Source organism: Megalops cyprinoides, chromosome 16 (genome assembly GCF_013368585.1).
Source record: "Megalops cyprinoides isolate fMegCyp1 chromosome 16, fMegCyp1.pri, whole genome shotgun sequence".
NCBI classification, from domain to species: domain Eukaryota; kingdom Metazoa; phylum Chordata; class Actinopteri; order Elopiformes; family Megalopidae; genus Megalops; species Megalops cyprinoides.
Window position 1 is genome coordinate 26,057,361 of NC_050598.1, and position 14,174 is coordinate 26,071,534.

At 45.2% G+C, this 14,174-nt stretch overlaps 1 protein-coding gene and 1 non-coding gene across 2 annotated transcripts in view; one reads left to right on the forward strand and one right to left on the reverse strand.

Annotated features, from left to right (window-relative positions):
* LOC118791341 (glypican-4-like) overlaps positions 1-3,993 on the forward strand; it is a 35,249-nt gene extending 31,256 nt beyond the window's left edge. Inside the window, exons 6-9 of the mRNA XM_036548662.1 lie at positions 281-427; positions 1,558-1,682; positions 2,445-2,617; positions 3,357-3,993. Of these exons, the coding sequence (XP_036404555.1) occupies positions 281-427; positions 1,558-1,682; positions 2,445-2,617; positions 3,357-3,583 (672 nt within the window). The 3' untranslated portion in view covers positions 3,584-3,993. The remainder of the gene's footprint in view (positions 1-280; positions 428-1,557; positions 1,683-2,444; positions 2,618-3,356) is intronic.
* Positions 3,994-7,827: 3,834 nt separating this feature from the next.
* trnaf-gaa lies at positions 7,828-7,900 on the reverse strand. The gene has a single exon. It is a non-coding gene; the product is annotated as a tRNA-Phe (tRNA).
* Between the last annotated feature and the right edge of the window lie 6,274 nt (positions 7,901-14,174).

Here is a 14,174-nt window from a genome sequence, read left to right on the forward strand (position 1 = left end):
CATTGTAAGATGGGCCAGGGGCTGGGGTGTCGAGGGTAACATTGTGCGAAATAACTTCCTTGTGCCTGTTTGCTGGCTGAGGAGCTGTCAGGTTCTTGCATTCCTCTCTCGCAGTGTGTGTGTCTGTGTATGTGTGTGTGTGTGTGTGTTTTCATGCTCAGTCACGGCCTTGGCCTCTGTCCCTGGGGAATGGGGGAGCTACCTAAAGCAGTGACACCCATGTCTACTCTCTCTCCACCCTGGCGTACGCCTGTCCTGACTGACTCCGCCTCCCTCCCAGGTGTTCCAGGGGTGTGGCCAGCCAAAGCTAGCCATGGGTTTCCGGTCCCGGCGCTCCGTGAAGGAGGGCGGCTTCACAGGTCGGTTCCGCCCTTACAGCCCTGATGCCCGGCCCACCACCGCAGCGGGAACCAGCCTTGACAGACTGGTAAGACTCCAGTTCTGCCCAGGCTCTGAGCCTGAGCCTGGCCTAGTATAATACAGACTCTCCCTACAAACGCCTGGATCTACAGCTGGTTATGGGTGGGGTTAAGTCCACCTAAACTTTCACCTGACCCCAGCAAGCATTACATTACATTATTGGCATGTAGCAGACACTTTTATCCAGAGCAATTTACATCAGTTACATCTTTTTACAATGTTATCCATTTACACAGCTGGGTATTTACTGAGGCAATTGTGGGTTAAGTACCTTGCCCAAGGATACAGCAGCAGTGCCCCAGCGGGGAATCGAACTGGCAACCCTTAGGGTAGGAGTCCTACTCCTTTACCGCTAATCTACGCTGCCGCCCCAGTAGCGTCATTTCAACCCATGGTTACATTTTTCTGCTCCTAATGTAACCATGGCCCTTCTGCTAAATAAACTGCCACCCCCCAAAATAAGGGAGCTGGAGTGGGCCCCACTGTGCGGTAGAAAGCTTTGTGGCCGCACTTTCGGGTAGGGGTGAGATCACTGCACTTTGGACCTATTTATTGCAGGTTTGAATGTGGGGTGTGACGCTTAACCCTGGTTTACTCCAGTGAAAATGGCTTTATTTAAAGGGGTTACATCATGTGTAAGAGGAGAAACTGCTGTCACAGTAGGCTGTAATTAGGTTTCCTGCCAAGCCAGTAAATGTTGTAATAACCAGGTGTCTAATTAGGACTGAGCATTGGTTACCCCAAACCATAGTAACCATTCCTAACATAAAGGCTATCCGTATCATGTCTTTGTATGTGACCCAACCCTGTCCATTTTATTTCCATGGAGGACATTTCAGCAACACCAGCTCAGTAATTGTTCTGGTGAAACATACATAAAAAGTTACATTTTCACAGGTGCAGCCTTAATTAAAATGGTTGAAATATGAACCCTTACAGGAGCCGGACAGTACGTGGCGCTGTAGTGCTGAGTCATCACTTTGTCCTCTCGGGTCTGTCTTACAGGTTTCCTGGCAGTGCACTGTAATCGTTAATGATGGTAGCTATTGAGATTCCAGAACAGAAATTGGAGGAGCATGTGCTAAAGCCATTAGACTGAAATATTAAGCGCCCCTCACACCCTCGCTCTCCCTGCAGGTGACGGATGTGAAGAAGAAGCTGAAACACGCAAAGAAGTTCTGGTCCACGCTGCCAGAGACGGTGTGTGCCGGGGAGAGGGTGGCGCCTGGGGACGAGTGCTGGAATGGCACTGCCAAGAGCAGGTGAGGGGGAGAGCGAGGATGAGGAGGGAGGGAGAGAACGATGAAGGAAAGGGTAGCAGGAGGTAGAGGACGGATCACGGGAGAGATGGAGAGAAGGATGAAGCAGAACAGATGGGGCAAGGGCTGGGGTGTCGAGGGTAACACTGTGTGAAATGGATCCCTTGTGTGTCTTTGCTGGCCTGTCAGGTTCTCGCATGCCTGTCTCTCACCGTGTGTGTGTGTATGTGTATGTGTGTGTGTGTGTGTGTGTGTTGTATATTTTATATTGTTTTTCATACTCTGTGTACCCATGGCAACACTTCAATTTGTCAACTTTAATTAACCACCGTTTAAGATAGGAAAAGCGTACTCTGTCACTGTGTCATTATTTAGGAAATGTGGAAATGTGTACGCTGTGGTATGGAATACATGGATTACAGGCATTGCAGCAGGCTGGTGTGCATGCTGCACTATCTTCTAATCTTAACTGCAGTTTTATATGGAAGCAGCTTCGGGTCAGTTCACAGTTCCTGTCCAAATGGTTCAGTTTGAGTTCAGTGAGTTTGGGTTGTGACAGTAGGTTGCAGTGCAATAGAATTTTTGTTGCTGCGGGTTATGAAAAAAAAAAAAAAAACCTGAAAAAACCTCTGCAGAACTCTGCTGTGTACTGTCATTAACGTTGGTTGTTCCTGTGTTTCTGCTGCTACAGGTAAAGGTATGGACACGCCATGCCAGAACCCTTTTACCTGACTGCCTTCTCTCCCTCTCTTTCCCATGCCTCAGGTATGAGTCAGTCGTCATGGGTAACGGCCTGGCCAATCAGGTAGCCAACCCAGATGTAGAAGTCGACATCACAAAGCCGGACATGGTGATTCGCCGGCAGATTGCTGTGCTGAAGGAGATGACCAGCTGGCTGAAAGCGGCCCACAGCGGCCATGACATCTCCACTGGCCTCGGTGAGAAACTACAGGCCTCTGTCCTCCCTGTCCTCTCTCAGATCTTACTGGCCACATATTCTCTCTGCGCAGCAGTGTTGCATTCAGACATTTCGCTCAGGTGATAAACTGGAATTGACCAGTATTATAAATCCAGTGGCAGCATTTGGATCTTGCTCCCATCTATGTCCCTTTTCCTCTCTCACGCTCTCATTTCTTCTGCCCTCACCTCCTACGCAGTATTTTTGTCACCCTTGTAAACCTGCTCTCTCACCTTCTCTACAGTGTGCTACGTTCTTAAACCTCCTCTCACTTAGCCCCTCCTCTACATTAGCTCTTGCACACATGTCATGTCACCTGTGTCCTCTCTCACTCCCACTACAGTCTCTCTCCCCTGGTATACCTCCTCTCTCCCTTTCAGTACAATATCTCTCCACCTGGTATACCTTTTCTCTCCCACTATAGTATCTCACACACTGGCATTCCTCTTGTTTCTCACTACAGTCTCTTAACACACCAGCATACCTCTTCTCTCCCACTACAGTATCTCTCCACCTGGTATACCTCCTATTTCCCACTTCTCTCCCACTATAGTGTCTCACACACTCTTATACCTCTTCTCTCCCACTACAGCATCTCTCCGCTTGGTATACCTCTTCTCTCCCACTATAGTGTCTCAGACGCTGGTACACCTCCTCTCTCTGTCTTGCTCTCCTTCCCTCACCGCGTCTCTCTCCCTCTCTCTTTCTCCTCCCTCCAGACGATGACGGCAGCGGCGGAGAGGAGAGCGGGAGCGGCTGCGACTCTCCCTCCTGTGAGGAGGACCGGGACATGTACTTCTCCACCGCCGCCCCCGAGAAACCCCGCGTGGTCCAGGTGGTGCACGGGGAGAGGGATTCCACCAGCGCCGCCCCTGTGGCGCGGGGCGGCATTGCGCTGGCGCTGGGAGGGCTCGCCCTGGCCCTGCTAACCCCCCACTGGAGATAAGAGCGGAGATGGAGAGGGAGATTGTGAGATCGGAGGAGGGAGAGAAGGGGGGACTGTCAGAGACGACATTAAATACTGCCTTCAGGACCTCTGTCTGCCTGCCGTCTGGGGAGGACTCTGAGTTATTAATATTGTAATAACTTCACTTTTGATGTTTTTGTTTTTTTGTTTTTTTTTTGTCAACGGACATCAGTGTACAGCAATGGGATATTTCCTTCCAATATTTCTTTTTTTTATTTGTTTCTGTTATTGAGTTGCCTTTTATTTTCTTGAAGCCCTAAAATTAGGTTTCCCCTGCAACATCAACAGTGTTGACATTTTAACATAGTATCTCTTCATTTTGTTTTTTTATTGGGTTTCTTTGAGATTGATCATCTGAGAAAGGTAATGTTGGGTGTATTTGAGAGAGAGAGAGAATGTGTGTGAGAATGCATGTGTTCCTTTTCCCAAATCCAGGAGCTCTGACAATGAATTGTATTACACTGGTTCCCCCAGTTTTTAACAATTTTAAACTAAGCCTCAGCGCTTTTTGATGTTATAGCAGCCATTCTTAATTTGGCTATAATTTGTTTTACAGTGCTGTGCATTCGAGCATGTGGATATGAATGCACACCTGTGCCTGAAGAGTCTCAACTGATATTCAGGGATTGGGGTGGGCGTTAAAGATACCTTTGGCTCTTCAGAGCATCGAATGCAACAATTTTCATGAAAGTCGGGGTTGGGGATAAATGGTGTGCTTCACTGATGAACGTGAGAAATGGCAGGGCATATTCCTCATAGAAAATACTGCAAGATGGGTCAAAGCCAGGGGTGAGACTGGGATTTTTGGGGAAGGTTGAAGGTGTATGTGTGCGAGTGCGTGCATGGGCGTGTGTGTGTGTGTGGCATGTGGCATGCGGCATGCGTAAGTGTCTGTATGTGTCACATTCTCCCTTGCCAAGTGGCCAGGCTGGTTAATTAGAGTAAATGACAGAAATGTCCTGGTTGTATGGAAATATGACTGAAGTCCCACTGCAGACAGAAATGTCAAATTGGGTGAGAGAGAGGACCTCCAGCACCACCCCTAGAGATGGCAGAACTTACAGTGGACAGTCCAGGATGACTGATCCAGGAGTTAACCAATCCAGTTCTGTTAGTTATGCCGTCAACCCCAAAGCATCATGGGTACAACCAGACATAATGGCGGGATATAACATGACTGAATGTGGGTTTTGTGCTGCATATGTCAATGCACACTAAGGAAAACAGCCCAGACTGGATTCAATTTCTGTATCAAAGAGAACTTGGAAACATGGAAATACCATGAAAACAACACAGGGTTTATATGGAGGGAAATTTCTTGTTACATTTTTTTTTTTTGCAATATAAAAAAAAATATATATATGGTACTTCAATGAATTTTGCAACTCCAGACGGAAGACTTGTGGTATGGGAGCAGTCTGGGTCTGTAGAGATATGTGTCCCAAACAAATACCTTTTCTTTTTACTCCCACTTTTAACGTCACTCTCGGTGTGTTTGCACGTTTCACAATGATTTCACCTACAGATTCCCTCCTCAGCTCCAGTTCTGTGTTCTTATTGTTCAGCTTTATTTTGGTCCCCAGAAGGTGCTGGAAAATTGTCTGTCTAGCAGTGTCAAGGTGCTGCTCTTGCAACTCTTTCACCTTGCAAAATGAAAACCTTGGTACTTTGACTGCTTTTTTTTTTTTTTTTTTTTTTTAAGTGGTCAGACTTGACCCACAGGTTAATGCGAACTCTATGAAATAGTAACACGAATCCTGTAGCAAGTTGGCTAATGTATTCATATGTATTGCTTGTATGTCTATACTGGTCGTATTTCTTTAGATAATGACAGGCCTCGTAAGCACAATCGGTACCAAGTCCTTACACCTCCAGATGCCATGAGTCGCCTTATTCCTCATCCATTAGCTCTTGTACAGTAAATTATTTAATGGCATGTTTTTTTAAAGGCATTTACAAACATGCTTTGAACAATGGCTTCCGTAATTATCAAAAAAAAAAGTTTTGAGACAGAATACATATATATTTATATATTCAGGTAAAATGCATTTTAATTAAGTCTGAAAAGTTAGCTAATTGTGTTTTTTGTAATAGCATCAGGTCTTCTGTATTTAAATAGCATTCAAGTTGAAAGTATGGGCTCTGTAGGCCATTCATTGGTGTAAAGGTTGTTGGGGATGAGTAAGGAGGAGGTGATTGTAGACTTGTGGAGGGAGTGTAGTGTGAGGATGTTTGGGCAGGGGCTGGCCAGCTGAAGTGCTCCAAAGCTTTGGACCTCCAGCTGGAGTCAAAGGTGCAATACCTCTCAACAAGCCAGTGAACACGTCAGGAAGGCTGGGCCTGATCGCCCACATAAACCAGAGGTGGAGCAAAAAAAAGCATAAACCCGAAAGCTCCGAAGCTCCCAAGGAATAAACCTGGCCAGCCCCTGACCCAGTGGCTTCACGTAACTTGAACAAGGACTGAGGTGTGGGTGGGGGACGGGGGGTGGGGGTTGATGACCAAGCTCTTGTGGAGCCACACATTCAAAGATATCAAAACTCATCAAAAGTTGAAATATGCTGTTTACCACTCTCTGAACCATGTTAAATTTTGAGGCACCACGATGCATATAGGGGGAAAAAAAACAAACAAACATGAAAACACATTTTAACTCAACTCACTTGGGTGAATGCTAAGAGAAGAGGAAATGATTATTTGATTGATGAAGGGATGCTCTTTGGTTGGAGTAGAAATCGCCTCTGTAGCTTCTCCTGCACATACCAGACGGAGGTTGTAGAAGAGTGTTGTGCTCTTCCGGTACAGGAGAGCCACAGTGCTGAACATTGTAGAGGTGATCTTCAGTTTTTCAATAACTGGTGATTCAATGTCTCCATGCAGTCATTGCCACTAGATATGAAAGACTCTAGCCTGAATGAAGACAAGAAGCCCATGAATCAAATGAAACACCACTGGTGTAGAACAAGGGTGGGGAACCTCCTATCCTTTGGCTTTGGCTCCTGTGGGGTTTCTAGGGAGCTTCTCATGTGGCAGGGACTAACATCTGGAATAATAAGATACTTCTAAGGCAGAAAAGACTCCAGTTCAGTGAAGAAGACCTAAGTTTGAAAGGTCAACAGAAGCCCCCCCCAGCCAATCCCCTCGTGGATAGGAGGGAGCCATCCCTGTGTCAGTGACTGAAAAGAATCCTTGTAAATACTGAGCAGCCTTTTTAGATGTCTCTGTAAGAGACCATAACAGTCCAACAAAATCTGTATTTTTACTTTTTTTGAGAGTATCTGATAAATATGCCTGGAGGGGAGAGTAAGAGATGAGATAGATACTAAAATGTAAAAGAAAAAAAAGTATATTAAAAACGTTTCCTAGTCTTGTTGAAATAAAGACTGCAAATATTTAAATTGTCTCTTGAAAATTATTTTCATCTTTACTCTTGCATGCAGTACTTTTCAGGACAGAAACTGGTTCCTACCAGTTTTATCACCTGCTATTGGGGAATTTCAAACAGGCTGGATGTTCTATGCAAAATAGACCTGAATCTGCCCCAAAAACACACGTGACCGGACTTGTTTTCTGCCTCTTCGTGTAATTGTAGGTCGTTTTCTGGATGCCATACCAAATACGCTAGGGGTATGTTGATAGTTTTCTGCGGTTCTTCGCAGCCGACCGTGGTTGGTAGGAACACTCATATTTTCACACCTCATCTTCTACACTGACGTACACCAGAATGTAAGTAAACTGAAGAATGTCCTTTTTCTGAAACATGTATATACTGTTTAGACGCTTGTAAATGTAAGCTGGCATGCTGTTTGTGCTTCATTCGGGGCTCCAGAGAGGAGTTGCCCTTTCTGCCCCTAGGACTAGTCTTGCTGTTCAGCGTATAACGGTTAATATTGGAACTGCGGCTGGGGAAACTGATCCTAGATCAGCACTTACCCGCAGCTGCTCTCGGTAGGCCGGAGCTCATTTGCCGAAGCCAGGGGCATGTGAATAGAAAGGGGCGTGGCTTCGAAAGACCCTCTTCACAGTCTGACAGCTTGTGCTGTGGAGCGACGCTGCTTCAGCTGTCGTGGGGAGCCAGGGTATGTGCGCAGTTACCAAGCTGTGATATTCGGTTGCTGTAGTCCTGGCATTTCAGTATCTATTATTATCGTACCTTTCACTCAAATTACGTACGTGGCTGGTATCAATCTGAACACACGGCGTCCTTTGAAAATGTATGAAAATGCCGAAACCCGGGATCGAACCAGGGACCTTTAGATCTTCAGTCTAACGCTCTCCCAACTGAGCTATTTCGGCGATATGTGTAGGGTACATCATAAACAATTCGAATCTAATTACCTCCAGACCGTGTTTGTTGTGAGCTTGAGTTGCCATGTTAATTGTGATACAGTGAATATCAAACGATAAATCAGACTCCGAATCACAATTGACATTGAATTGGCTAAGGTAGCAATTACAATGAACGCACAACTTCCTAATTCCTATGCAACCATGTTGTTAAATGTTTTGACGCAACAGTTATAGTCTATCATTCATAATTTAGACTGCCAATTCCAGCGATTTTGAAGTGTGATATTGGGTAACTGTATACAGAAGTATGTCGTTCTATCTTTTAAAATGGCTTTTACATAATTCCATTCTGTAGGGCTTTTTAATTCTTATTTTAATATTTCATTTATTTTAATAAAGGTTTGAATCGAATCCATTCATCCATTCAACGTAACAGGGAAATTGTTGACATAGTTTCAAAATCCATTTGATTTTAATACTTACTTCTACGTTGGATGAGTTTATCTGAAGTGTGTATGACAGCAGCAGTTAGTTCGAACATGCAACAGTTTGTATCATTGTCTGCAACTTTGTTGCAGTTTTGTCCTAGATCGCTGATCGATGATTCTATCTACTGATCACTCATAATTCACTGACGCGTTTTTTTAGTTCGCAATTGTTACTAAGTAGACTAGGCATCCGTCCTGTTTGCAATGTTTGTATTGGATGAGACACTTAATAGTCAAAGTCGCGTCAGGTGACCTTGTGTTTTCAACAGTGAAGCTCAGTCTTTTTTTCCTCTGTGCGGTAGCTGGCCTGGCACTGCGACTCCCTTGAATAAACGTGCAGTGTAGAGTCGTTACCGTTGCTAACCAGTTTCAGCGTGCGCCAAATTATATTTAGGGAGCCAAGATTTAGCCCATGCTATCATGAGAATTTGAAAATGTATAATGTAAAATTTACAGTGAATTAAAAACGGTTTTGTGCGCCCGGAATCACTTCCTTAATACACAAAGTTGTGGAATATAGACCATAATCAACATATGTTGTCTATTGTGTGAACATCTGCCTTTGAATGTTTCCGTGACTGGAAATAGTTTCTGCAAATAGCGTAAGAAATTCCCTTGTACCAGTTCCCTCCCAATCATTCAAATTAGATTGGTACTGGTTATCGTTAATTGTATCAACAGTGTCAATGGCGCTAGTCAGCCAGTAGGTGTCAGTCTTTGTCTTCACTCCATTACAAGAATGCGTTCTGAAGTGCTGGATGTATTTGTGAATAGGGCCACAGTACAGATATCCAGATTTTAAGATGTTTCTCATTAGGGCGTCATGATTTGATTTAGGGAGAAATGAAAATGATATTGGTTGCAGTAATTGGACGCGATATAAGCCATCTGTGAAAGTAGATTCAAATTCTCCTGCGCTGAACAAGCAGGTCACAATCGCCACCTAACGGTCATTATTGGCACTACAGGAATTTATTTTCACAATCAGTGGGCTCTCCCCCTCTGTCAGCAGGAAGTACTACTGCGTCACCCTCCTGCGGGCCCCGGTGTGACGGTACCTGAGTGAGTGAGTGGAGGCACATATAGCGAGGGGCCACCTGGAAGGCGTCTCTGCACGTGTGCGACAACCGGGCCCCAAGCCTGGCGGAGCTGCCTAGCTGGTACCCGGGCAATAGCTTGTCAGGCTGCTCCCTGGAGGACTTCATGGCCTGCCCCTACAAATTGGCCAACAACCGCCAGACGCGCATGCTCGCCGACCTCAGCCTGGCGGGCTGCTACAACCTGTCGGCTGTGGGGGAGCGGGAGCGCGGCGCCGCCCTGCTGGAGAGTGCTGAGCGCAACCTGCCGGGCGTGGCCTTCTTCGGCCTGACCGGGCTCCAGTGGGAGAGTATGCCTTCCGGCTGAGCTGCGCGGCGTGGACAGCACAAGGTTGACTGACAGTTGAGGAGACACCGTGTTGAATGATTTGCCCTGTCCATAAACTTCACTCCCATCATGCTCTGCTCCTTTACACTGGGACTTAATGGACAGCTAGTTTTTTAATCTGGTCGTGTATTTATTGCTGTTACTCAAGACTCATTTCTCAAAGACAAAGCCTCTCAAAGCCCACCCAACACAGTCATCACAGCCTACCCTATTGGCATTGTTTCCTACAGTAGTGAGGTGTCAACATACCAACATGGCCTTCTAAAAGTGTGTCTTCAAATCTCAATGAGATGCTGGTGGAAGTGTAGGCCTACCTGTCAGCATTGCTTTCCAGAGCTCTGGACCAGGAGAACGTTGTCCTTTTGATAAAGGAAACCATGTAACACAGTGTGGCTGAGATTGTTTTATCCTCCTGATTGAGGTTTGCTTTCTCACTAGCAGTTGTATGAAAATCATAATTTTCAGGGCCCACACACACAATGGGATTTGAGTCACAAGGCATTGCACAATGAAGGATCTTTTTCAAGTGAAGTTTCATAATATAGCAAAAGCCCAGTTGTTGGTCTATCATTAGCAGTTCATTTTATATGTGTCTCTGGGTTATATGTGTCTGCTGTGGGGTCTGTTCTGACTTGAGCAGAATGCAATTTGCACTGAAATACTCTCGCGCTTAAGGACTTGCTGCCTTTCACTCATTCAGAAGGTGGCCCATGCCTTCAAAAGCATGCAGTATACACAGCATAGCAGGACTGAGCTTTGAAATGCCTGTCTCCCCGCCCTCAGTCTGATCAGCGCTCACACCCTGTGGGTGTACACATGGGCCCCTCAGTAAACCTCTCCCTAGAGGTGATTGCATGAAAAAGCATAATTGCCAAATTGCCCAAAAGGTTTACCTGCAGACAACACCAATTTACAGTAACTATCACATTTTTTTTGATAAGAATGTAACAATGACTTGAAATTTAAACATTATATGTCAGTACAGGACAGTAATATATAGTTCATTGTATGCAAACACACATACACACAGTAATGAATATATATGTTTATGGCTATTTACAGACAGAGATACAGATAGTTAGATATATAGATAAATATACCATCTAGTATTCATACCCAGAATGCTCTATTTATAAGGCATTTTCCTAACGAATCATGTCAGAGTACAGGCCTGTAATACTGAGCTCTATGTCACTAATAGTTAGAGATTCCAAACCTGTGTCTAAAGACTTTAAAACACCAGACACTGACTTCACACTTAGAACTGATGGTCTGTCTGTACTGCTTAATAGTCCTGTTTCTGTATCCCACCTCTTTTGATCGCTTTCTCTTATTCTTTATTTGCTTGAATGCTTCAGGAGTGTTTTGCTGCTCTTCAAGTAGTCATCTCTCCTTCAGGCAGTCAAGTTTATGTATGGTTGTATCAAGAGGTTTGCAGTCTCTGTGCAGCTGAAATATGGAAATAATTCACTGACTTCAGCTTTTAGCTGGACTGGGGGAAAAAAGAAAAAAATATATGAAATGGGTTTTCAAAGTATATGACAAGAATACTTTCAGCTGTGTCTGTATTGGCTGCAGCAAGAGGTCCACCCATGGTTATTACATATCATGATTATAGCTTCCCCGTCTGTGCTTATGTCCACCATGCACATGTGTCTCCTTACAGAGCTTAATCTCCTAAATCCCCAGTCAGACAGGAGACGCCATCAGCTGCGGCCCCCTCATTTTTACCCCCGGTTTGTTTCTGGTTCGCTTGTGGCGTTGCGCTGGATACTTGTCCGCGTATGTGTTGTCGGTAGATGCTTTGTGGCTGAGGCGAAGACGGGGTCATTATTCCTCATTTCAAAATGATGCAAAACAAAACATTCCCCTCCCTTTTCAGTACAGGCCATGTGGCATCACAACGAGTCTTCTAGAACTCCTTGCGGCTGAGGACCTGACACGGGTGTAAAGTGCGTAACCACTGTCATTCCAACAGGTGGTGCCAAAACGCATAATTACAAGGAATTACCAAGCCTTGGATAACTGTTGGGATATTATTGGGCATTGTTCTCTTAACCGCCCTCTCACTCAGGAATGCTACTCTGTCTGGGCAAGTATATGTGTGTGTGTTACTGGGGGAATGGAGGGGTTAATGTGGGCAGGTATACTGGCGTATGTGTGTTTGTGGGGAAGGCAATTGGACTTGCAATCAAGGGGCTGGTGTACTGGAATGGGTGTGTGGGATGAAGCTCCTTATAGCAGTGTGACCAGGTGTACAGGTGTGTGTGTGTGTGTGTGTGGGTGGGGCAGTTGGTCCCGGATCAAATTATGAATTTGGATGTTTTTGACATCATTGCTTTGCATGTGAAACAGAAGTGACAGGTATGTTTTGGTGCCTTTAATACTTATTCTCGCTATTCTTGTTATATTCTTGTTATTCTTGACTTGAATTGTTGTTCATATTTTTATTTTCCAGACGCCCGTATGCAACGCAATGAGATCATCAGCAAATACAGCAAAGTGCCGACAGCAAATAACCAAGAAGAGTACTGCCTGCGCATTGTGTTCGGTTTCCACCTAAAAGAAAACACGGAGCTATTACTTACATTCAGGCAGAACGACATAAACAGCTCGAGGAATGAAGTCATAACACACAACACCGCAGTGTGAATTTAAAAGTCATGACTTCATCAAGAGGATGAGAACATCACCACCGCTTTTACCACAATAATAAAGAGAGAGACAGTTGGGGAGGATGCCTGAGGAGTTGTGATTGTCTTCTCGTGGAGCAGTCGTGATACTCATCTTCGTGTGCTTGTTTTCAGATTTTAATCTCAGTTGAAGCAGTTTTAGCTCCTGACCATCTTAATATGTAAAATTGTAATTTCTCAATATCGGGGAGGTGCTTTCCTCTGTCATCCAATTACAGCAGTCGTACTTATTTGCTGACCATTTGCTGTGACACAGCGCTTGCTTACAACACTGACCCGGAGAGTGGAGCAAGGCTGGTCCACTCCATGCGCTCTCTCTTGCTTTTGTGGCTGTAAAGCAGAAATATACCATTCATTAAAGGTCAGAAGTACCGTGCGTGCACCTTCAGTGCGTCGAAAGACTGATGACTTGTTCAGGCATATAAGTCATCTTGGCAGTCCGCTGCAGAGATCTAATGAGCTGCTTGCTGTTAGATTGGACCGAAAAGTGAAACATATGTTTGAGAGAAATGGTCTTGAGGTTAAACACGCTGGACATACATTCTAAATTTAAATACAGCTATCATGCATAACTCGTGTATTGTCTCTGTAAACTAAAGAACCAAACATTGTCAAGCATGAACAAAATGGTTGTATCAAGTATGAGAAACATGAAAAAGAGGAGCTGAAAGTTTGCGCGAAAATTCCTCTGTCTGCATGCAGAGTGTAGACCTGCACTTTAGCACACCGCAACCGCACCTATGTTTAACCGGGGACGCGACCGGTCCGCTCGCTGGGTCTGCCACGGAGCGCTTTCCAGCGAGTCGGCCTTGCAGAGCCTGCGCCTCCGCGGGTTCCTCCGCCCTCGAGCCGCCGCTCATAGAAAGATGAGTGGGATTCCCCTAAAATGGAGGCAATGCACTGTACTGCGTAGTACCACCCGGGAGAAGGACGCTAACCACCACTTTCTCCTCCACCCCTCCCTCCAGCCCTCCCTCCTTTTTTGCCTCGCCGCGCCTCTTGTCTTTTTCCTTTTTTTTATTTAGCAAGCTAGCAAGCAAACGACATTTCACCATCACGCATGTTAGATAGCGCTTTGTCTTCTCTGTTCTGCTGAAACCATGGGTAGTTTTAGCACTATATGACGTTTTTATTATTCCAGAAGCCATTATAATCTAAGTTTTCACTTTTGTTATTGAAAAAGGGTACTATTAGTCTTCGCGTGTGACGTAGTAATAATAGGTAGCTACTATAATTAACTTGCCAAATAATAACATTTAGGTATCCACTGTACATAGACACAACATGTGAGGACGCGCTGAAAACGGGCATTTGAAAACTGCCAAGTGATCAGGTAAGAGCCTTCCTGCGCCGTTAGCATGTCAGTGTTCAGCAACGTTATGCGCACGCTATCGGATCATTGAGCGGCTTAGATAGCAAGCGAGACTGAATATTCGCTTGTCTTTTCATACAGACAGTAATTGTGCCGATCGTGTATTGCCCATGTATGCAGCTTGCTTCTAAGTGCAAATGTAACTACGCCGAACACAATGACCTTATTTAACACACAACAGGTTAGGCAGCCTAATAATAGCTTGTCTGTCTGGACGCGGTGGCAAGGAAAATACTTTGCCAATACCAGCGATGCATTGGCTGCTGTTATACGTCTCTGGTGCGTTTGTTGTTGCAGTAGTG